The 26,191-nt window shown below is 41.1% G+C and overlaps 1 protein-coding gene across 4 annotated transcripts in view; it reads left to right on the top strand.

Moving 5' to 3' along the window:
• Window positions 1-26,191, top strand: part of eng (endoglin) — a 124,367-nt gene that overhangs the window by 76,192 nt on the left and 21,984 nt on the right. For all 4 annotated transcript variants that reach the window (XM_047050549.1, XM_047050548.1, XM_047050550.1 and 1 more), the window contains one exon: window positions 17,981-18,146. In XM_047050549.1, the coding sequence (XP_046906505.1) occupies window positions 17,981-18,146 (166 nt within the window). The remainder of the gene's footprint in view (window positions 1-17,980; window positions 18,147-26,191) is intronic.

Here is a 26,191-nt window from a genome sequence, read left to right as displayed (position 1 = left end):
GAAATTTGGTACACTCATTAGGGACAGTCCCCTGGTTCAAGTCACAAAGTTTCATGTCCCATACTTTGGCACTCTAGCGCCACCAACGGGTCAAAGTTGGAGTTGTGTTTACACACGCAACTTTTGAACCGTATGTCCCATTTTCAAAAGTGAGGTACCATTGGACTCCCTGGATCAAGCCGAGTGTAATGCACACCATGGCGTCAATTTCCGGTTATATAGATTTTCCGCTATTTCCGGTTTTATCAAAAACCTTTAAAAGCCTACTCCTCCTACAAATGTTGTCAAATGTTCTTCACAATTACCAGATATGATCTTCAGACCAAGCCTCACAAAAGTTATCGAAGGATATTTGATTTTCAAAACCGTTTGTCCGGTACAGCCAATCAAATTCTGCAGAAAAGCCGCCAAACAGGAAGTGAAGCCATATCTCAGCAGTTCTTTGAAGCAGTGACACCAAAGTTGGTACGCCTACTTGGAACCTTATTCTAAGGATGTCCTCCAAAAATGGTGTCATGTGACTAAAAGGGGGCGTGGCCGGAAGCATAAACGTGTTTTGGCTAATAACCGTTGAAGTGTTTAACTTAATAAATTAATTTCTTTGTCTGTTGATGTCTTGTGAGATATCAAGCCTGGCCATTGATAACTTTTCATAATAACCGAATTGATGCGGCCGCCATTTTGGATTTCATGGAAAAGTGTAAAAACCTTTTACACGCCCCAAATGTTGTCCAATGTTTACAAAATTTGGCACAGATGATCTTCAGACCAAGCTTCTCAAAGGTGTCGGGATGGATTTTACATTTTCAAAACCGTTTGTTCGGTAGAGACGATCAAAGGCGGCGGCGAAGCCGCAAAAGACACGTGAGAGCGTAACTCAGCAACCATTTGTGCGATTGTCACCAAACTTGGGTTCCATTGTTCCCACGAGGAGCAGAGGAGGCCTGCGGTGTTATACCAGAAAAAAACACTGTAAACAATCACTACTTTGGAACGCAAACAGATATTTCAACCAAACTTGGCGTGTTGCATGAGTGCAACAGGTTGTTGTGACTTAATTGTTGCGCAAGTGCTATGGAGGCCTTGTCCTGCTCTGGACTGCTTGGCCCCTCCATTGCTGCTTGCAGCTATATTTGGTGGCCAAGCCGCGAAGCGGCGAAGCCACATAAGTGATTCTACCTTTTCTTATTGGTGGCCAAGCCGCGAAGCGGCGAAGCCACATAAGTGATTCTACCTTTTCTTATTATTATTATTATTACACTTCTTCTGTCATTGGAGTCTATGGCAGCCCCTAGAACCGTATGGTAAAAAGTTGTGAAATTTGGCACACTCATTAAGCACAATCCCTTCTTTATATTCACCAAGTTTCATGTCTTCCATTGGAGCACTCTAGCGCCACCAACTGGTCAAAGTTGGACTTGTGTTTACATACGTAACTTTTGAACCGTATGACCGAATTTCAAAAATGAGGTACCGTTGGATTCCCTGGATCGAGACGAGTTCAACGCACACCATGGTGTCAATTTCCGGTTATACAGATTTTCTGCCATTTTGAATTTTGTGAAAAAACGTATTTTTGCTTCTTTTCCCTAAATTTTTGTCAAATCTTCCCCAAAATTGGCAAACATCATCATCAGACCAACCCTCACAGAAGTTATCAAAGGATATTTGATTTTCAAAACCGTTTGTCCGGTACAGCCAATCAAAATTGGCAACAAAGCAACCAAACAGGAAGTTGGATCATATCTCAGCTAATCTTTAAGAAATCAACCCCAAACCTGGTGTGATGACTCGGAACCCTCTTCTGAGGCTGTCCAATGAATTTGGTGTCATGTCATTAGTGGGCGTGGCCGCAGGAAGCAAAAATGTGTTTTGGCCAATAACTGTTGATTTGTTTGCCTTTATTAAGTGATTCCTTTGTTTCATGATATCTTGGGACGTCCCGTGTGTGACCCATCATCATTTGTGATAATAGCCGAATTGATGCGGCCGCCATTTTGAATTCATTGAAAAATGTTTTTTCTCTACTCGTCCTACACATGTTGTCCAATCTTCACCAAATTTCGCAGAGATTATCTTCAGACCAAGCCTCACAAAGGCCATCACATGATTGTTTGATTTTCACAACCGTTTGCCCGGTACAGGCAATCAAAATGTGCAAATAAGCCATCAAACAGGAAGTTGGGTCGTATCTCAGCAAATCTTTGATGGATTCACACCAAACTTGCTGCATGCACTCGCAACCCTGTTCTGAGGATTTCTAAAGTGTTTTATGGGTCATTTGACTGCTTGGCCACCTCATTGCTGCTTGCAGCTATATTTATTAGGGGCCAAGCAGCGAAGCAGCCAAGCAGCTAACCCTATTATTATTACACATCTTCTTCTGCCATGAGAGTCTATAGCAGCCCCTAGAACCACATTGTCAGAAGTTGTGAAATTTGGCACACTCTTTGGGACCAGTCCCCTCATCAATTTCACCAAGTTTCATGTCTCCCATTCCAACCATCTAGCGCCACCAATGGGTCAAAGTTGAAGGTGTGTTTACCTTCAACCATATGCCCCATTGTCCAAAATGAGGTATCGTTGGATTCCCTGGATCAAGACGAGTTCAATGCACTCTCTGACATCATACCCAGTTCTATAGATTATTCGCCATTTTGAATGTAAAGGAAAAGCGTTTTTTTGCTACTCCTCCTACAATTCTTGTCGAATCTTCTTCAAAATTGCCACAGATGATCTTCAGACCAAGCCACACAAAAGACATCACGTGTTATTTTGATTATCTAAACCTTTTGACTGGAACAGCCAAACAAAGTCGTCAACCAAGCCACCATAAAAGAAGTGAGGTCATATCTCAGCACCTCTTTACTGCATTGACAACAAATTTGGTATAAGGACTAGGGACCCTGTTCTAAAGAAGTCCAAAATAGGTCATGCCATTTCACCTCTAGGTGGCGCTGCAACAAGCACAAATTTGATCTTCAGATCAAGCCTCACAAACGCTTTCACATGGTTTTTGATATTCAAAACAGTTTTTCTGGTAAAGCTGATCAAAGTCGGCGATGAAGCCGCCAAAACAGGAAGTGAGATCATATCTAAGGAAATATTTACTGAATTGACATCAAACTTGGTACAGGTGTTCGGGACCCTGTTCCAAAGAGGTCCACAAAAGGTTGTCATCTAACCGCTAGGGGGCGATCCCGTGTCTGACACATGTTAAATAGTAATTCCAGCTGAATTGATGTGGCCTCCATTCTGAATAAACGAATAAAAGGTTTTTGGTGAATATCAAAAATTCACCTAATTTGGCACAGATTATCTTCAGACCACAATCACTGTGACATGTCAAAATAGAACTAAGTTACATCTGTTTAAACTTGGGCCAAATCTGACCACGCTTGCCACAGGAAAAACTGGTAATATTTTTACCCAGTACTGAGAATAGCTCACTAGGATAATTGGTGTCCAGGAAACGTCAACGTCAGAGGTTCGAATTCAGCCAAAGCTGACAAGCTTGTCATGTCTCTGATTCTCTGTTTAGCGAGACTGTAAGCCACTGCAAAGGAAGCCAGGTACACCGCAGTCACTAGATGTCGAAAGTTTCTTCTGGGTCATCTGACCTGCTTGGCCACCACATTGCTGCTTGCAGCTATATTTATTATACATCTTCTTCTGCCATGGGAGTCTATAGCAGCCCCTAGAACCGTATGGTCAGAATTTGTGAAATTTGGCACATTCTTTGGGACCTGTCCCCTCATAACTTTCATCAAATTAATGTGGCCGCCATTTTGAAAATAACGTTTTTTCGCTACCTCTCCTACAAGGTTTGTCCAATCTTCACCAAATTTGGCACAGATCATCTTCAGACCAAGCCTCACAAAAGACATCTCATGTTTTTTTGAATATCTAAACCTTTTTTGAATTTCACCTCTAGGTGGCGCTGCAATAAGCAAAAATTTGGCACCATTTATCTTCAGATCAAGCCTCACAAACCTTTTCACATTTCGGTAAAGCTCATCAAATTCGGCGATGAAGCCGCCAAAACAGGAAGTCTCAGGAAATACTTGCTGAATCAACATCAAACTTGGTACAGGTGCTTGGGACCCTGTTCCAAAGAGGCCCACTAAAGGTTGTGTCATCTAACTGCTAGGGGGCGACCCTGTGTCTGACACATGTTAAATAGTGATACTAGCTGAATTGATGTTGCCTCCATTTTGAATGAATGAATAAAACGATTTTGGTGAATATCAAAAATTTACCTAATTTGGCACAGATTATCTTCAGACCACAATCACTGTGACATGTCAAAATAGAACTGAATTACAGCTGTTTAAACTTACATTTACATTTATTCATTTAGCAGACGCTTTTATCCAAAGCGACTTCCAAGAGAGAGCTTCACAAAGTGCATAGGTCCCTGATAATAACAACAAGATAGCCCCACAGCATTGCGGGTAGTCAAAAACAAGAAGTACATATTGTGAACAACCAAAAAATAGTGCTAAAGGGAAGAAACCATAAGAGCATGTAGTTAAACAAGTTAAAATTACACAACATTAATCTCTAAGTGCAGGTGTACCTGTAGGAAAGCAATAAAAATAGGATTAACTAAAAAAGAATACAACAGTTTAAATCAGCTACCACTAACCAACAAGAGCAACAGTCTAAGCAAGAGTCATTGTGAACCTTGAGGAAACTAGCGTTGGGTTCAGCAAACCATTCCTAAATACCATTGTACTCCAGGAACAAGTGCGTCTTGAGCCTTCTCTTGAAGGTGGAGAGACAGTCCGTGTCTCTGATGGAGGTGGGGAGTTGATTCCACCACTGGGGTGCCAGGCAGGAGAAGAGCTTGTGCTGGGACCGGGCGGTCTTGAGAGGTGGGACCACCAGGCGGTTGTCTGAAGAAGACCGTAGGTGGCGGGTGGGGGTGTAAGGCTACAGGAGAGACTTGATGTAGTCGGGCGCAGTCCCGTTCACTGCTCGGAAGGTCAGTACCAGGGTCTTGAATCTGATGCGGGCCGTTATGGGTAGCCAGTGGAGGGAGATGAGGAGCGGGGTAACGTGGGAGCGTCTGGGTAGATTGTAGACCAGACGGGCCGCTGCGTTCTGAATTCTCTGAAGAGGGCGGGTTGCGCATGATGGGAGACCGGCGAGCAGCGAGTTGCAGTAGTCCAACTTGGAGAGGACAAGTGCTTGGACAAGCAGCTGGGTGGAGTGCTCAGACAGGTATCTCCTGATCTTCCGGATGTTGTAGAGGGTGAATCTACACGACCGGGAGATCGCAGCGATGTGGGCCGTGAGGGAGAGCTCGTCATCCATGGTAACCCCAAGGTTCCTGGCAGAGGATGAGGGGGTCACCGTCGCAGATCCCAGGGTGATTGAGAAGTCATGGGAGATGGAGGGTTTGGCCGGGATGATGAGAAGTTCCGTTTTGGCAAGGTTCAGCTGGAGGTGGTGCTCAGTCATCCAGGCGGAGATGTCTGCGAGGCAGGCCTCAATCCTAGCTGAGATCCCCGGATCGGTCGGAGGGAATGACAGGTACAGCTGCGTGTCGTCAGCGTAGCAGTGGTAGGAGAAGCCATGGGAGGTGATTATGGGTCCAAGTGAGGTGGTGTACAGAGAGAAGAGGAGGGGACCAAGGACGGAGCCCTGGTCCCCAAACTTGGGCCAAATCTGACCACGCTTGCCACAGGAGAAACGGCTTACTTTTTGCATACAGTAACTGTACACAGCAATACCCAGCACTGAAAATGGCTCACTGGGATAAGACGGGCACCTTTGAAGTGCAAGGTCTTAGGTTCGAATCCAGCCAGTCATCAAGCATGTCATGATACTGGTGTATCTGTTTAGTGAAGCCAGGTATGCCACAGTAGCTGTGTAAAAATATATACTATATTTAGTATAATTGTCTTCCATGGATAAAATCCACGTTTTGTTGCCAAAGATAAATAATGGAAAAAAAAAACATAGATCGGGGGCCCCCTCGGGTGCGGGGCCCAGGGTTTTCGGCGCCTTTCAGCCTATAATAGATGTAATTTTTTTGGTTTGTAGGCTGTGTTTGTTTGTACAAAGTGCAATATCCCATCCCCCCCTCCTAATCATCAAGTGATGAATCGGCAGATTTGGTCTCAAGTCAAGTACCCTTAAATATAATGTTTACAAGTAGTTTTGTCCATTTTCAAGCATGTCGTCTGCTTACATTTTTGTCATACGTTCGTTTTAGCCTACATCCACCAATTAAATATAACGAATAGGCTAATCCTGGGCGTTGCATTATGCTCAGGATGCATTTTCTTTGGTTGAACTGGCAAACGGTGAATTACAGGCAGTTTTTTTATCGATTTATCGATCGCAAACTTAATCAATGTATTTGGTCCCTCAAGTTCTCTTCAATGTATAGTCTACTCAAGTCAAGTTACTGTCAACATTCCAAGCATTCCAATGCTTACACAGCTCTTTCACCACCTCAAAAATAGGCCTACATTTCTTTTAGCTATCTAATAGGTTGTAGAATACTAATTTACACATTTATTGTAACTGACTTGACTCATTTATACCTCTTGATATTTCAGAAATGTATGTATTTGTTGTATGTCCGCTTTACAAAACATACAAAACAATCGTGTTACAATTAGCCTACAATTATTGTTGCCATTCATATCATAACATACGAATTGCGCTTACCGGTCTACACACAAATAGCTATGTAGTAAAGCAAATGCAATTCTTTTTTGCATTGTTTATTGGCCTACATATTTTGCTATTCATATAATCTTGTTTATGTTATAACTGTCTGAATTACATATTTGTGACATCATCTTGCGACATCTGCTGATAAAAAAAGCAATTCGTAGCCTTGTAAGGCAGGGAAAAAATGGCTGCACATTGCCGGCTGCTGGTCGTGCAGCCGGCAGCAGTTAAACAGAAACAGGAGGAAAGTAGCTTTAAACTTGATTTTCCCTGTATGATTTTGAAAAAATTAAAATACTGGCTGATAAAACACACATATCTAGGTTAAGTCAAGAAAGCAGGATCCTGGAATTTGATCGAGTGCAAAGATTTTTATATTTTTCTCTTTACTTAGGGGAAATGAACGGCACTTGGCACTTCTAATGATTAACACAAAAACAATCACACCCTGTGAAAAAGTCTAAAATCTTTAAAGGAGGATTTCTCTGCTACAACAGGTTTCTCTGCTTCCAGGTTTACAACATTCAGACACGCGTATGTTCAACAATTTTCAGATTCAAATGTATCACTCATCATTTGAAAGCTTACAATCTTCACTTTCCAATCTGTATAAACTGAGAAATTACCTTGGCCGACATTTTCATCAGACCGTGTCACAAATGTATCTGTAACCCACTCCCTCTGTGCGTCTGCCACCTGTGTCGAGCCCCTCGGCGCTGCTGGTATACTCTGCGTTGTGTTTGAAGTTAGGGATGCAGTGCGGAGAGAAAGAGGCACGGGACGCGGTGTCGAAGATTGTGGCTGAGACCATCGGGGTTTATTTTCACAGAGAAGGCTGGTCCGATCCTTAACGGAGCACAAACAGTTCTTTTCTTACTTTCTTCAGTTAACAATAAATCCACAAAACAAACAATCTTAATGTAAAAAGAATACAGTGTAAAATAAATAGTTCTACGAAGCTAACTGAAATATAGCACTCTACCAAAATAGCTAATGCTAACCCACCGGCTAGCCACAATAGTTTTGTACAAACAAATTTTGTACACCAGTACATATATTTTTTTTTTGTAGTACTTGACCCTACTCATTGTATCTATCCACTTAAATAACCAACATATGAATAAATGATGTGAGCGGGTATTTATCAACATATTCACACTGATACCCGCCCGCGATTGACCTGCCTACCTTAACGGAGCACAAACAGTTCTAAATAAGCGCGGCGACCTACCCAGAAGGAGTGCTAACTACGATGACTCGTAAGGCAAAACAACTGTCCCCCTACAGGCCTTAAGGCTACTATCTTACATTCCACCTACTCATTCTGTACCTACACTATAATGCATTTGTACACAAGTCACCATTTGACTTGGTTCCTTCATTGGAGACAGTCAGGATGTACATTCAAGGAGCAATCAAAGACAGAAAGTAAGTGACTTTGATCCTTCTCCTAATTTCCTTTGAATGGCTTCCACAAACATCTGACAGATAGCAAGTCAGAAAATAATATTCCCACTCCAAGTGACAGCAATAGGTGCTCCATGCCTGATAAAACACAATACTGAGTGACTCTGATGAGCACAATGATAATGTCAGCATCGGGTGGATACTGTGCTGTGAAATTAGGGTTCTTGGCCAGGTCAGTGATAGTGAGGGGCAGCAGAAGCGAGCCTGCCATACTATTTGGTTCACACAAAAGGAAAGGATGTCTTTGGATCCAAGCCATAAATGGAGCCTGTCATGCAATATTGACCCTATGGCTGAGCCACAGCTAACTCTCACACTCCAGGAGAGTTCTGTCAGAGTAGTTCCCTTTGTCCTATGCCGATCAGTTTTTTGTCACTGTCTTGTATCTGTTTCTTGTTCTCCTCGCTCCACCCCTGTCTTAGTCTGTTGTGATCCACCCATAACCAAAATGCACGCTTGAGAGGGACCAATAAATCACAATCAAATTTCCTGGCTTTCAGCACAATCCTTTGGCCCGGACAGACACATAATTCAAAACACCTCTAATATGGCAAGAAAGCAACAATGGATTTAATTTATATTATTTATTTTATTTGTCACACCCAGTAGTAGGTTATAACCCTAACCAACCACAAAATACCTTACATAGACTTTCAGAAACACATTCAGAATACACAATGACAATGTTCCCATTTCTCTAGAGGCCCCAACCAAAACTCGCCTCACCATAATCCAAAACAAGATGTTCATCTGTGTGCTAGCTTGTGGGGAATGTGGTAGGGAAAAAAAAATATATGAGACAGTATCTAAACAGATATGGTATCCGTTTGAATCTCTTGAATATACAGTATACAGAAATAGTGAGAGATGTTTTCAGCGAAATTATTCAATTAATTCCTTTTTTCCTTCTTTACTTGACTAATATAGGACTTTTGTAATGGTTAAGTTGTTTTGAAAAGGAACATAAGCTGTTCATTGCCCCCTTCTTCTTCCTTTTGCTTGGGGACGGGGGCGCTTCATCTATAGTCCATTACAACCCCCACCACCACCAGAAGGGGGGGGGGGGGATGATGTCGGATCTTCGGGAAAGGCTGGCTGGATGTATATATTTATACTCTGTGCGGAGGCAGATTCCAGAGTCTGACGCACAAAGTTAAAAAGGTCTCATTTCCCCGGCCCCAACTCAGGAAGCGAAGGAAAGACCTTGGCTCCAATGCAGTTGTGCAACCCGGATAGTGGACACTACCATAATAAACATTCCCTTTCAAATGGGCCCAGCTCAGAGAATAGTGGTCAAAAGAGAGAGAGAGAAACAGCGAGAGGGGGATCAACATTCAGGTACGCGTATCTTCTTCAACTATTTTCCGATTTCAATGTAAGACACATAATGTGAAATGTTACAATCTGCACTTTCACAATCTTTAAAGATTGAATAAATAAATTGGCCAACTACCGCCCCATTTCACCAGAGCGTGTCACATAACAAATCGTCCAACATTTATTTTCTGTATTTATCTGTACCTGTTTAACTTTCAACTTGTCCGGTCTTGTCACAAATCACATTTTGCTAAATACAATCGAAGCCTTTAAAAAATATTTAAACTCTTAATTTGCATTATCATACTGTTATGCCAGGAATCTGTGTGTGTCTGATTGTGAGTTTGTGGCTCAATTAGCTTGCGAACCAGGCATTTTATAAAGTTGAAATATGTAAATATGAATAAAAATATCGTAACATTAATTAATTTTCAATAATATTGATAATGTTGACAGAGAATAATTAGGAACAGCAGTTCATAAAATTTCTGTGATGCAGCAGGAAGTTGCAGAAAAATGGTAGCCTACGCTCACTAAAATATACTGAGCACCTCGAGTGGAGTAGCTAATGTTAACCATGGAAAATGTGTCTTATTGTCAAAAACAGTGGCAGCGATAGCCATGGCGAAGGAGCAACTTCCGATGAAGAAATTATTGATAAAAAGGTTCGTCTTCTTCAGTTATTTGGAAGTTGTTTGGCTTTTTGAAATCCGACAAAGAGCAGAGCAATGTTCGATGCAAATTGGTGTAGTAAACAAACAGGTGGCTAAGAAGTCTGGTAATACGACAAACTGCAAATGTGGACTTCTTGTTGACCTCGACCTACGGTCTCGGTTAACAAACGTTTTAACAAATCTCTGCCTACAAAGGTGTTTGTAGATCTGTCGAAAAGTCCATATTAGTTTTTTTTATATAATACAACAACACGTAGGAAAATCCCAAATCAAAAACGACGAATCTGGAGCAGACGCCATGTTGTCAACATCTCCAAGGCAACCGCTTGCTAGGTCCGCAAACGATTTTGCTGACTTCTTAGAACGTCTCTGAAAAGTATTAATACTAGTTTATCAGAAACCTTTAAACCACCTGAAGCAAAATCACTCGTTAGAACATGCAGAAAGTGTGAGTTTGCGCCAAGGTATTAATAGGTAGGCTATTGATAAAGAGCAAAGTTTTAAAAAGCTTAAGTTACTTGACCCCGGGTACGTGCTCCCTGGCCGCAAACATTTCTCTCACACCGCTCTGCCTAAACTTTATGCCGAGTGTAGAGAAAAAGTTGATGAAGAGACTTATTTTGCTTCTACTACAGATCTGTGGTCTATCGTCTTAATTATCGTTATCGAATGTAAATATAAATATATATATTGATCATTTTTTACCCATATCGCCCAGCCTTATTTGAGGTGATATTAAAGGCGTAGCTTTTGAAGGAGCAAGGCAGGACACCACATGTCAGAGGCCTGAGGTCTGACAAACTGCCATTTCAACATTGGCCAGAGGCATGTAGAGAGCATGTATACCGTATTCAGATGGCTGAGCGGTGAGGGAGTCGGGCCAGTAATCAGAAGGTTGCCGGATCGATTCCCTGCCGTGCCAAATGACGTTGTGTCCTTGGGCAAGGCACTTCACCCTACTTGCCTCGGGGGGAATGTCCCTGTACTTACTGTAAGTCGCTCTGGATAAGAGCGTCTGCTAAATGACTAAATGTACATGAGTACAGGCAGTACAGCATGCCATTGTGTAGCACACTTCGAAAACGAAAGTAAGTGCGTAATGTATGTTTTTTTACTGCCTGGGAATTTACTAATATTTACCTTTAGACGCGTGAGTTCAAAATATTTCCGACGGTCCCCAAAGCACAAGTTATTTTTCTGAAATGGTATGGTGCTAGCTTTAATAAGCTTCCGGGCTAAGGTAGCTAGCATAATACTCGTAGCAATGCTACTACCATGCTAGCAGACATCCCAACCTGAAAAAACGAGTTTCAGGGAGGTGGCTTCACCGGCTACACATATATGCAACGTTACGCTGTGAGACCCGAATTCAAACAATCAACCCTTACGGAAGGAAAATATATTGCAGTATATTGGAAAATATTATGTGATATATTAGGCAATATATGTCCATATATGGTATTTAATATTTATATTAAATACATGGTCTGCTAAATGACTAAATGTAAATATCACCATATATGTCTGTACATTGTATTGGCATGTTCTCATATATGTACACATGCATTGTACAATATATCTTTCCATATAATTTTACATATATTTAAAATATATTCTACAATATATGAAGCATACATGTGACACTATATCTTTACATATATTACTCATACATTTTCCCATATAAAGTGGCATAGATTATGGTGGTTATTTATGAATACATAATTGCATATATTTTGGGATATATAACCACATATATTATATATTAATGTTCCATATATTGCAATATATAGAAAACGGCAATCATTGCTGTATTCTGCAATATATTGCAATATATAGAAAACGGCAATCATTGCTGTATTCTGCAATATATTGCAATATATTACATTAATATATATTATAGTTTATAATATATTAGTAATATATTTATCATCAATATATTATCCCATGTATTTCCATATATAATATATTGGTCAATGTAATGGAAAATAATACTTTACAACATATTAAAATGTATTTAAAATCATATATTGGTAAATGTGTTTTCTTTCCGTAAGGGACATGTGCAACGCTACTCCTTTACGGGTTAAATAGCATTCACAAAAAAAGTGTTTCTACTGTTGTTCATTCTATAAGCCGCTTCGAAATAAAAACTGCACCACCACTATGGTGACCAGAAGCATGACTCTGAAAGGAGGACACTTGGGTCCAAAAAGGAGGACAAAAGGTCAAAAAGGAGGACAATCCCAAAAAGCTGTTGACCGGGGGGGATGGGGGCCATTAGTATTAAATTAAAGGAGACATGACATGAAAACTTCATTTTATGAGGTTATTTAACATTAATATGAGTTCCCCTAACCTGCCTTTGGTCCCCCAGTGGCTAGAATTTTCGATAAGTGTAAACCAAGCCCTGCGTGTTCTTCTCCGCCTTTGACAAAATGAAGGCTCAATTGCTCTGTTTAAAAAATTTCCTCCTAGTGACGTAGATAGGAGGAAGGTTACCTCCCCTCTCTCTGCTTTGGCCGCCCAGTTCATGCCATGAGGAACTGAACTACCACCGTGCAAGGGCGAGTGCGATATTAGTTTTTCCTGGAGAGACATCATGGCGAGCAAACAAACAAAGCATAACAGTTGCTCAGTGCTTGGATGTACACATGCAAGCACACATTTTTTTTTAGTTCCTTCATCAGAGTCTCTGCACAACCAGTATCTTAATTGTATTTTCGCTGGAAATGCGCCCACACAACTTCCCAAAGTTTTGTATATCTGCACCAAACATTTCAGCCACTACTGTTTCCTCAACTTGAGCCAACACAAAGCTGGCCTTGCTGAAATTAAATTCTGGATCATTACTAAATCTCCTTGGTCAAGCTACAAACCTTGGACAAGTAAGTTAACTAACGCTATATCATTTTGTTGCTTTACCGTATATGGTTACCTAGCTTGCTACCCTTAGAATGTGGCTGTAACATTAGCTCTGCAGCTAACAGCTGAGTTACTGTTGCTAATGTAAAGATAAATGACATCAAGTGTGTGTGTGAATACAAACTCTGTAACGCCCGTGTTGTACACTTCTTTGTTATTTGGATAACCGTTATGCTGTTGGTGTTGAGGGCGCGCACGATATCCGTCTTTCCCCTCCTTGAAATTATGAGTGTGCACCTCTGCAAACCAGGGTGATCAGAGGAGAATGGGAAAAATCGAATTATCTTACAGCAACGGGGCTATACGAGCCAGCTGAGTTACTGTCGCTAATGTAAAGGTAGATGGCATCAAGTATGTGTGTGAATACAAATGCTGTAACGCGAGTGTTGTACACTTCTTTGATATTTGGATAACCGTTCTGCTGTTGGTGTTGAAATGACTATGAGTGTGCACCTCTGCAAACCAGGGTGATCAGATGAGAATGGCTAAATTCGAGGCATCTTACAGCAACGGGGGCTACAAGCCATTGCAACACATCCATTGTAAACATGTTGCCGCCCCTCTCCTCCTCATTAGCATTTAAAGCTACAGACACGTTTTGAGGAAAGCTCATTGAGGGACTGCTCGTAGTGGCTGTAACTATGCACCAAGGCTGAATTTCGGGAAAGATACTTCAGATACAATTACATTTTAGTCATTTAGCAGACGCTCTTATCCAGAGCGACTTACAGTAAGTACAGGGACATTCTCCCCGAGGCAAGTAGGGTGAAGTGCCTTGCCCAAGGACACAACGTCATGTGCACCGACCGGGAATCGAACTGGCAACCTTCAGATTACTAGCCCAACTCCCTCACCGCTCAGCCACCTGACTCCCTACAGATACAGTATTAGGGGACCATCAAGGCCTATATAAAAGCATCCAACAGTATTTCATGTCTCCTTTAAGACAACAACATTAGTCATTTTATTAAGTCAACAGTCTAAACTGCAGTCTAAACTCCTGTAAGAGGGGTGATGTTTCACAGCATGAAATAATTTGGTCAGCTCAGTAGCGGTTGTTTTATCATCTGCTGTTGTTGCGTTTTGTAGCGGCATGCCGCTCTAAAGCCCCTTTTCCCCTTCTACTCACGTCTATATAATACAACAGAGCTTACAGAAGGCATGATATCAATTTGTGCTGCTCTTACTGGCAAAGTGGAGTTCTAAACTCCACGTAGGTTTGAAGGATGTCTTTCTATTTGACACTGAAGCCCACGCGAGTGGTAAATTGGACGATGGGCAGGAAGGATCAAAAAGGAGGACAAAAGGGCGAAAAGGAGGACACGCAACAGCGGTCCGGACAAAGGGCTGGGAAACCGGACTGTCTGGACGAAATCCGGACGTCTGGTCCCCCCACTTGCCCAGGGGCACATGACATCTAAGGGGGCCTCCGGCCCTGGACAAAATGTTAGGCCTATATCATGTTATGAACGCAGTCCTTACTTTCCTTAATGTGAGCACTTTATTGCAACTCGTTCTATCAAAATATTATGTTAAATCACGTCAAAAACAGTGTTTGTGTAGTTTCAGTAGCTGCCTGCACAAATGCCGCTTGCGGCTTCTACGCCGTGGACACTGCGAGCGAAAGTCACGTGACTTGAAGCGGGAGAAGCAGTGTAGCAAGATGGAGAAGAAACAATTAAGCGGGAGTGCCAAAAGAAAATTGAGAAGAAAAAATTATTTGAAGTTCGTCAACAACTTAAAATATGTCCCAAAAATTGCACACAAAATATACTCCAGATGATCAGTGTCCTTTGAGAAAAGACGATGGAATCGCCGAAATCCCTCCACCTGTGGAAACAGCTAGTGTTAACGTTAAAGTTAGTGGTGCTAGTGGTTTGGAAGCTAGCAGTGAGACAAGGTACGACAACCAAATGAGCTAAGAGCAAGAGGACGACGAGGATGAACAGCCTCCACATCATCACAGCAAACATGATGCAAGCCCAACTGAAGGAGCTGAGACAGCAGGTAGCTCCAGCCCCCGCAGCACCTTCACACTCCCGTCAGATTTGGCACTATGGGGACCCCTGACAGAGACGTTGAGGGAGGAGGCCATCCACTGAGGGCCCGCTGCCTTCCACCACCGGGCTGGCAGGTACCCAGCATCAGTGAGGGAGTCTGGGCTTGGGTGTCGAACCCGCTGTCTCACAAATGACCTATTTAATTGCCGTCTTTAAAACAACAAAGTCGGCTGCTTTATTCACCATCTACTGGCTCTGTTTATTGTCATGCCTGCAAACTCCTGTCATCCCAAACCCAACAACATGCCTTCATCAGTTGATTTAGCAATTGGAAACACTCTGAGAGGATCGGGGACCATGAAAAAAGTTTGGAACATAGACGGAATATGTTGTCTCTAATACAGAGATCCTAAGTCGTTTGGGGTGGGGGGGGGGGGGGGGGGGGCCTTGAGCCTCGTTACCCAGGGCACAGAAAATGGTTAATCCGGCCCTGGGTCACCCTAACCACCACAAGAAATGTTTTAAATAGGGTTATAAACCGCGGTTTTATTTTGAAGAATACAGTAGCTTTGAAATTTGCTAAATTTGACAAACTTGTATGACAGGGGTCGGCAAGTAACTTGGGCCACGGGCCAGTATTTTTCCTCGCCACTAGACGGCGGGCCAGAGTCTGGGTTACTGCCTATTTAGACGCTGCGATAGGTGCCCTTGCGATACGTGCACTCGCAACAACTAGGCCTATATGGAGAATGGGTAGGTCTACTACAAATAGCTAACGATAATAAACCATGTGCATGAGCCCATTGGTGGTCTGTTAACGAACTGTATCAACATGATCGTCACTGTCATCCCAACGTGGTGGGTCGTCATCGTTGGTGCACATAAATACTGTCATCAAGTGAGAATAGGATTACTAGGACCTAGTCAAGGTTTTAATGTGAGGTGAAATCGGAACTTCACATTAATGCGAGCAAAAATTTAATTTTTTACCTGGCTTTTTCAGTTCCTCCTGGGATCTTATCCCTTCCATTTTATTTTTTTCGCTTCAGCTTAATCTAGCTAACTCCCTCCACAACAATAAATTATGGTTTGTGTTTGAGAAACATGCGCGACAACTGAACTGCACTTTTTAATGCACGGTCTGATCATGCGCTTAATTAGATTAAAACATAATGTAGCCTATTAGCTTACTTTTCAGTCACACAGTAACTTAACAAACTTAAGGCATATCCTGTTATTCGGTGTGTGAAAAAAAACAAAGAGAAAGCAGGCGATCTTCTGGCCCAATTTATAAGCGGGCAAAGCGGCCCACCGTGAATTCTTCCTATTCTCCCGATGGCCATTCCGGGCCTGAAACTATAAATTAATAAGCAATGTCGTGGGGGGTGCTATCGGGGTGCTTTGGTCTTTCTTGGGGGTGCTGAAGCACCTGCTAGCCCCTTCCTAGCGCTGCCATAGAGAGCGCTGCCCATGATTACTAACCATAACTGTGCTTTCACCTCAGGCGATCTGTCAGCCGTGAGGTGTAGCGATCATATGGTAGCGATGACATGGCGAAAAAATACTTCAGAAAAGTCAATAAGTGTATTCGACTTCATGCAGCGACGGCAGCGCCGACAGCCGGCTGCCTTGAAGCTGAGAATGCCATTGGTTACTTCAAGTCAACCGGGCTGCAGGCGACGCCGGCGCTGCATGAAGTCGACAACATCTAATGACACCATACCCAGTTTCCGGTTTCAAAATAAAAGTCGACGGGGAAAAAAACGTTATAAAAAATATATCATTGGAAATATTTTGACGGGCCAAATAAAATCGCTGGCGGGCCACAATTGGCCCGCGGGCCGCCTGTTGCCGACCCCTGTTGTATGATTTCCGTAATATTCTTTAAGTTTAACTGAAATTTGATGAAGGAAAATTACGAAAAAAGAAGAGTTGGTAAGTGGAGCAGAATGATGATTATCTTTGTTAATCTTAAAAAAAAAGCACAATGGTGGTGGAGCATAAAATGATCCAGCACTAAATTAACTTGCAATGTCTAGCTAGCATGTTGTAAAAATGCAATAACAATACAATCATTTAGCTATATTAAAGATGAGATGTTAGCAAGCTAGCTTTGAGAGCATAGAGCCCACCCTCGCTTCAGAGGTGTCTCCAAAGCCATGCCTCCTCTATCACACAAGAACACAGAGCAGAGTCTAAGTGCCAAGAGCAGAGTCTAAGTGCCAGGAGCAGAGACATGTTGGTGGAATCAATCACTTCTTGATGTCTTTACATTTTGTTTTATTTTTTTATTGGTGGTTCAGGAGGAACGTAAGGTAGCTGCGGTTGGCCTTCCATTCTCATGCTCGCTCTGCTGTGACAAGGAACCCGCGCTGATGAAGAGTGATTGTCTGCGCAAACAAGTTAATTTTCAATCGGTTGTTGACACCAAAACGCAAAATCATAATTGAAAAAGCATCAAAACGAGGCAGGGTAGTGGGTAGCTCAACCACCACACTGCAGCACTACCACAAAGTTAAAAAAAACAACAACAAAAAACAGTGTACTTTTTTTTATTGTATTTTATTTACAACAAATGCCACAGGGGAGCAATGGAACAATGAACGGTGCCAAAGAAAAGTGGTAACCCTTCCTTATACAGTCCCTTAATTACTAGGTATTTACGTGGAAAATAAAGGGTATGTTTTGTATAGTACATTTCTGAATTTGGAGGGGCCTACTACTTTCCAATCAATTTTGTTCCAGCAATCCTGTTGTTCAGAATCACAATCAAATGTTTGCATTGAAGGTGTGCTCCTTAGTTGTTTACTGTCTTATTAAAACATATTTAAAAAAAATTGGTGATTGTGGTGTTGATTCTGATTGTGAATGTTAAACAACAACACTACAACTACATTCTATTTTCACCAGGTAACCAATAGCTCCATGGGCTTTTACTCAGCCAAACCAATACATCGAAAAGACCTGCCCACAAACAATACAGAGCTGCTGAAGTGGGCTACAGAGGCATTTGGGGGAGTGACATCTTTCACCACTCTGCACAACCCAATGAACATCATCTTTACAGGAAGAGAGGGTAAGGCAAATGTTACACAATGTTTATTATTCAAAATTACTGAAATATGTTATGGTTCCTTTCAAGATTATTAATTAACTAGTATGTATCAATAAACAATGTAATTCCACATAACAGAACCATAAAAAATGCCCATTATTAGAAATGTAGATATAACCAGCCACAAAATGCTGGTTAGAAAAATATCAGTATATTACAGTAAATATGTATATTAGGGATGGGAATTTTTTGATAATTCAAAGGTCTGTAAAAACGTGTACTCGAGGGGCGGGGCGTATCCATCATGGAGATAACAAAAATATTGTAAGATTGTTACGAAAATGAATGTTGACAAATAAATGACAAGAAAAAATGTATATGAAAACATGAACATATGACTGCTCATCACTGCTTATGCTGCATCAATGTTATCAAAAAAGAAACATCTGAAATAGAATAGCTTCATGAGGCGAAGCTGAAGAGTAAATTTACTCTAGTAAACTGAAGCCCCTTCTTTGACCTATGAGATTAATCAGATATCCTAGATACACAACATAAACGTAACATTACAATTTATATCTGCACAAAATAAGACAAAAGCTGTTAGGTGATAGCCAGAGTGCAACTCCCTTTGTGGATGTACTCTTCTAACACCGCGCTGAAATACGGGCAAGTATAGTAAAAATATTTCAAATACATTTTATAGTGTTCTCATAATGATATGTACATGGAAGATTACATTACAGTAATTGAATCTATTTTGTTGAAGTGAAGTCAGACATCGCTTCGCAACTTTGAAGCCATGTTTCTCTCTGTCTGGACTTTGGACCACGTGCTCTGGAAACGCTAACCAATCAGAGCTCAAGGTGACGGGCCAAATACTGCTATAACCAATCAGAATTTATTTTTTATTTTTTACTCACACAAGCATCGTTTTTATGATCGATTGTCGCTGTCACGTTTGGGTACTTTGTTGCTCCTGAAAAGTGATGACATAAAAAGCAATTGCATCATGTATACTTGCCTTAGGTATGTTATAGAAGAAAAGCTGTGATGAAAATAGATGAATTATTGCGCAAAGATATAAAAAAAAATAGCCTGGACACATTTGTTGGTACCTCTAGAAAAGATCATAAGGAATTGGATTATAGTGAATGTCCAAACCCATTCATGTCTTAAATTACTAGTACACGTCTCCAATCTGGTAATCAGTCACTCAGCCAATTTAAATGGGGGAAAGTAGTCTCTTTGTTTCAACGGTGGCTTATCGTTCACAACGTCAATCATGGCGTGTCATTTTACTTTGATTGAAGCGGTGGATGAGGGAGCTGTCATTGTACACGATTTAAAGGGAACGTTCTTTCTGGAAGAAGTCATGTGGCCGTGTGCATTGCTTTTGCCGTGGTGGATTGTATGATCCATGTTTTACATCTCGGGATGTAAAAAAATAGGGTGCACGCGCAATTAGCTTGACTACGTAAATCTGACTTGAATTAGTAGGACTGCGTGAGCTGTAATTGGCCTTTATGGAACCGCTTAAGCCCCGCTTGACTTATTAAACTTATTAAAGTCTGGTTGAGGACTTTAAGTTTAGCTTTTTTGAGTGGACTTTATGGAACAGGCCCCCGGTCCAAGACGGATTCGAGAGACCGCAGTTGGGGCGGCCAGTCTGGTTTGTTATATGTTTTGGAAACGAGTCTAAGACGGACTCGAGACACCGCAAAGACTGCGGCTTATGTGCTTTTGATTCCCGCAAAGACTGCAGCTTGTATTTTGTCTTGTTACATTTTTTTTTATTACTTGTATTATTGTTTCTATTATTATTGTTTTTATTGATTTTATGTAAAGCACATTGAGCTGCAATTCTTGTATGAAATGTGCTATATAAATAAAGTCTTATTATTATTGTTATTATTATTATTCATAATTTTATATAGCGGGACAAGTTATCCCTTATGACGGCGTGATAGCGCCATCCACTCAAAACTTAACGTTAGCCTACTACTCTTTAGCCGGCTTGCAAGCCCAAACAAGTGTGTGGTGTTGTAGTTTCAGTAGTTGTTGCAACAGCATGTGAAAAAACTACAAAGTTTGCTAGGCCAAAAAGAACGTTAATCGTGATAAAAAAATTGTCGCCGTTATAATGGGTTTGCGTTAACGCCGGGGGCTGGAGCCCCCCAAAATTTTCATTAGTCCCCCCCCAAAAAACAAGAACTTTTCTTTTGTTATTTTTAATTTTTCTTTCATATTTTAAATCTGAATGTGTTAATTTCTCTTTTCTAAAACCCCTACAAGACACTATTTAAAAGGATATTTTCAAAAATTTATTCTGGGGGAACATTCACCCAGACCCCCCTAGTTTTACTGGGTCACAGGAAAAATAATAGGTTTTATCTAGGGGCTTAACCCCCCAAAAGTGGGAACCTAGATTCGCCCCTGCTTAGTAGCTTTTCAGCTTGCCGCAGGGCATTCTGGGTACCAAGAGCAATGAATGAGTATAGGCGATCCTACAGCATTGTGTAAAACACTTTGGTTGTGGATAGTATGTCCACAAATAAATTCGAGTCACTCATTTAGTGGCAGAATCCATTGTTATGTCTACAAAATTATTTTAGATATAGTATACGTTTAGCTAGCTTGCAAACTCTGAGAATAGCCTACTGAAGCAGACCTTTCTATGTGACAACGGACAAGGGGGTTTTGTCCCTCGGGAATTGCCGTAGGCATGATGCTGAACACCTTACGTAAAATCAGTGAGGGCTGTTCGATTGTAATGTCAAGAAGAGCAGTGGTAAAATACAAGTTATGAAAAGAGACCGCGTCCGTGTCTTATTGTTCACACGATCATATACAATTATATCTAAAATGAACTTACAAAGAGCTCGGTTACACTACCAAAGTTGAATTAGTAATGTTGTTAGCGATGCTAGCGTTATTTTGCTAGCTACCCTATAACTTTTCACTAAGTCTTGCAGTTGTTTGATTAACTGAAATTATTATGAAATGTTATTTTCTACTTTACATTTGCTTATTTTGGCAAGTCACTGTATTTCCAAGCCCTGATAGTGTAACTGAGACGACACAGTAAATAATCTCTCTTTCAAGTAATAAGCCCCTGTTCAAGTGTTGAGCATTACATTAGCTGCACGGTCTGTAGAGATCTTGAGACGAAGCCACTTTTTTTTTCTAAAACCGGACTTTAAGCCGCTTCGAAATATAAGCCGCACTAGCACAAGAAAACTGTAAAATCGGAGTACAAGCCGCGGCTTATTTTCCGAAAATTACGGTAAACTTGCAGTGTGGAGACGGCACCCATCAAACCTGAGACAGCTGCAGCAGTTTGCTCATGAAGAGTGGGCCAGACTACCTTTTAACAAGTGCAGGTCTCTTGAGAGACACAGAAAACTTTTGATTGCAGTGATTGCCAAGGTTGTGTAACTACATATTAGGTTGAGGTCCCATCATTTTTTGTCCATGCCATTTTCATTTCACAAGGCAAAGAAAGAGAAAAAGAAAGCACGACAAGACGGCGAACATTTGGAGGTCGAGGAAGCTAGCAACATTCAGATTGACAGTATGGCTAACGAGGATGACCTTGACGAAGCAGACGACGAAATATTAGATCCAGACAAGAATAGCAATCAAGATATCATGAAAGCCATATTGTCCTTGAAAAGTGGACTTTATAAAAAAATTGATGGAGTGCAAGCAACAATTGCGGATGCAAAAAAACAGATACAGGACTGCACAGGCCGCATAGAGCATGCCGAACAACGGATCTCTGATGTGGAGGATGACGCTAACAAGCTAATATCCAAAGTTAGCACACTGGAAAGCACAGTCAAAAGCCTTGCTGACAAAGTTGATGATTTGGAATGCAGAAGTCGGCGAAACAACGTGAGATTGGTGGGGCTACCAGAGAAGACTGAGGGTCAGGATGCAACTGATTTTTTGGAGAAATGGATACCGTAGGCTCTGAACATGGAACCACGAGAGGGGTTGGTGGTGGAGCGGGCTCATAGAATAGGCGCTCCGCCAAGCAATGACTCTCGCACGGCTCATCCAAGGACTTTAATCATGAAGTTCTTGAACTTTAAGGACAGGGAGCTGGTACTGAAGGCAGCTAGAACCAAGGGACAGGTCTTGTACCAGAATAAGCCGGTTCGTTTTTATGTGGACCTCTCTGCTGGTGTGCACAGGATGCAGCGCGACTACGATGAGGTGCGAAAGAAGCTACGAGACAGGGGGATCCACAAACACCGAATCATCTTTCCAGCCCGGCTTCTGGTAACACACAAAGAGAGATCCCACGCCTTTCAAACTCCAGCAGAGGTGGACCGTTTTATTCAATCCCTTTGAACTAAGGATTGAGTCGGGCTCGCCGTTGAAAGGTTCCGACAGGAAAGTAACACAGTAGCCTTATTAAATTTACTTTATTCTATAGCCATTTCCACAAAATTATTATTGTTCCGTTTTTGTTTAGCCTATCCCTTAACACGGACAGGACTGAGCATCACTTCTTTAGGCTGTTATGGCTAACATACGTAAAAAATGTAACGTTACTGTTGTGGACAATGGATTTAAATTTGGATGAGAGACACTGTTTAAGCACCCAAACACTGGTAAGGTGAAGTGACATTTATCGTCAACTTGGGAGCACACATTGGACAGAGTTGACATTGGTTTAGCCCTATTGGACGTAGGCTACAACGCATCGTGGATTTTATGTGTCTAGGCTAAGAACTTTTTGCCCTTTTCTCAGTTTTCCAGCCTGCATGTGCGGGTTTCAGGTTTGTGTTACATGTGTTCAGGCGGTTTTACTTTATAATATGTCTAGTGACCAGGCTACAGGTTGCAAATGTTGCATAGTTCAATGTTACATTACTTATGTTATGTGTGATTAATATTCAGGAAAAATGAGAAAGCTAGTTAGAGCTTAAGAGAAGGAAGAAAAAGTTAGTAACTCGCTTTATCGTTAGCTTAAAGTGTGGGATGGGAGGGGAGGTTCAGAGCGCATGGACTTCAGGTTCGTATGGGGGTGGGGGTGGGGGCTTTTTGTTTTACGTTATTATTTGTTCTCTTATTTTCGGGTGTGGTTTGTCAATGTACTTTACCAAAATGGTTCCTAAGGATACATTAATACATATTGGATTTAATGTCGGATAGCTGTAAGATAAAATTTACTTTGTGGAATTGTAGGGGTCTGAACAAACTTACAAAGGTGAAACAAGTAATGAGCAGGATAAAATCCTTGAAATCAAAAGTAGTATTTTTACAAGAAACACATCTGTTGAGTGAGGATGTTTCCAAAATAGCAAGAAGATGGCAGGGTCAAGTATTGTCTGCTCCCTACACCACTCATGCTAGAGGGGTTATGATACTAATTCATAAATCTGTCCCATTACGGGTACAAAATGTAGTTAAGGACTCTGCAGGTAGATACATTATTGTCCAGAGCAGGTTATTATCTGAAACCATAACTCTGATAAATGTCTATGGTCCCAATGAAGATGACCCTAAATTCTATGATAGTTTATTTTTGACTGCATCAAATCTCCCCGGACAATACATAATAGCTGGTGACTTTAATTGTACGTTAGACTCTTCAAGAGACAGGTCGACTGGTTTAGATGATACTCACAATAAGTCGAGAAAGACGTTACACCATTTTATGAAGGAATTAAATCTGTTGGATATCTGGAGACTTGGTAAACCAAATGCAGTAGAGTATTCCTGCTATTCTAGCACTTATAATAAAACCCACTCACGCATAGACTACTTTTTAGTTTCAGCACTACTTGTCTCCAAAATTGACGAATGTCATTATAGTAGTATAGTCCTTTCTGACCACAAAGCTGTATCCTTGACCTATGAAGATACTAAATTAGTGAGTGATCCCCCAAAATGGCGTTTTCAACCGGGATGGCTTACGGATCCCACATTCGTAGATTTCTTAGATAAACAAATAGACCTGTATTTTGAATGTAACAAGTCCCAGACCTCTGCTAGTACAAGATGGGAGGCTTTCAAGGCCTTTATTAGGGGCCAGATTATTTCTTTCACTAGCTCAAAGAAAAAGGCTACACGACTTGAAATGAAGACATTAGATGAGGAAATTAAAAGGCTGGAAACAGAAATCTACTATAACAGACATATAGCTACGGATGTACATTCAAAACTACTACTGCTTAGATCTCAGTACAATGAATTGGCAGCTAACAAAGCAGCTGCTGATTTAATGAGACTCAAACAGTCCTACTATGATCAGGGGGAAAAGCCCGGAAAACTTCTAGCATGGCGCATTAAGCAACAACAAACAGAAAGATCTATTATTTGTATTGAAGCCCCAAGTGGTAGAACTATGGTGGACCCGACAGAGATTAATGAGACCTTCAGTCTTCTATGAGAAATTATACAGCTCTGAGTGTTCTCCTAATCTGGACACGCAGACACAATTCTTAGACAACCTTGATATTCCCAAAATTTCGGAAGATGAAAGTAGAGCATTAGATCAAAATGTAACTGTATTGGAAATTGCAGAATTGTATGAAGGCTACTACATCGGCCGGCCCAGATGGCATTTCGATAGATATCTATAAAAAATTTCAAACCAAATTAATATCACCCCTTTTGGAGATGTTTCAGGAATCCTTTGAGAATGGTCTTCTCCCCACATCTATGAGGGGCGCCTTAATCACTTTACTTCCAAAGCCAGGTAAAACAAATACAAAATGTGAAAATAAGCGTCCAATTAGACTTCAAATTCAGACACAAAAATACTTTGTAAAATTTTGCTAAGAAGATTGGAGGATCTTCTACCTAGGGTGGTGGGGGAAGACCAAAATGGGTTTATTCAAGGGAGACAGGGTTTTCATAACGTCAGACGAGTGCTCAATATTTTATACAGTCAGAGAGAGGCCACAGACACAGCCTTACTTTCACTTGATACAGAAAAGGCTTTCGATCGTGTTGAATGGCCCTATTTGTTTGAGGTGTTAAAACAATTTGGCACATTAGGTACATTCATTAAATAGGTAAGATTGCTTTGTACAGGGCTTACTGCAGAAGTTTTGACTAATAGTAAGGTTTCTAAACCTTTTAACATCTGTCGAAGTTGCCCTCAAGGGAGCCCTTTATCGCCATTGCTTTTTATCCTTGAGATTGAACCATTTGCTATAGCGGTGAGGTCACATAGCGATGTTTATGGAATTCAAGAGGGTCATTTAGAACATAAGATAGTGCTCTTTGCTGATGATGTAATATTAATGATTAAAAATCTACATAGATCTATCCCAGCGCTCTTAAGTCTTATTGAAACATTTGGAAAAATATCCGGTTATAAAGTTAATTACTCAAAATCATCTATAATGCTACTTAATGAAACAGAGAGGAAAAATAGTCCTGTATATGCTTCTACTTTCAAGTCAACAGATAATTTTACATATTTGGGAATACAAATTGTCCCTGAGGTGAATAAGATTGCTCAGATAAACTATGACCCAATTCTGGAAGCTAGTATTGGAAGCTAGAGCGTTGGACATCCTTACCTATCTCAATGATTGGCAGGATTAATATTCTAAAAATGAATATACTCCCCAAACTTCTTAATTTGTTCCAGAATATCCCCCTACCCCCTCCCTCATCCTTGTTCACAAGAATCAAGAAACTGTTTACCAACTTTATTTGGCAAAATAAACGTCCCATATTACGTCTATCTTTACTTTATCTACCATATGATCGAGGAGGCCTTAAATGCCCAAAAATCCAATGGTATTACTGGGCAGCTCAATTGCGGTCGATCATGTTTTACTTCTCTTCCGGAAATCCCCCTGCTTGGATTGATTTGGAATCCTGCTCTGTTAAACCGAGTTTACCATTGCACCTGTACTTGTACTCAGCAGGCCGTAAATATCTGAAGAAAAATACAGACAACCCTATTATATTTAATATGATTGATGTTTGTTTCGACACTTGCAAATATTTGAATATAGATTTGTCCCATTTGCGCTTCAGTCCTATTTGGGGTAATGCCAACTTTGAACCAGGGCTAAAGGATAGAGGATTTA

The sequence above is a fragment of the Hypomesus transpacificus genome, unplaced genomic scaffold (assembly GCF_021917145.1).
Source record: "Hypomesus transpacificus isolate Combined female unplaced genomic scaffold, fHypTra1 scaffold_122, whole genome shotgun sequence".
Classification (NCBI taxonomy): Eukaryota; Metazoa; Chordata; class Actinopteri; order Osmeriformes; family Osmeridae; genus Hypomesus; species Hypomesus transpacificus.
This window is presented reverse-complemented; position numbering and strand designations above follow the sequence as displayed.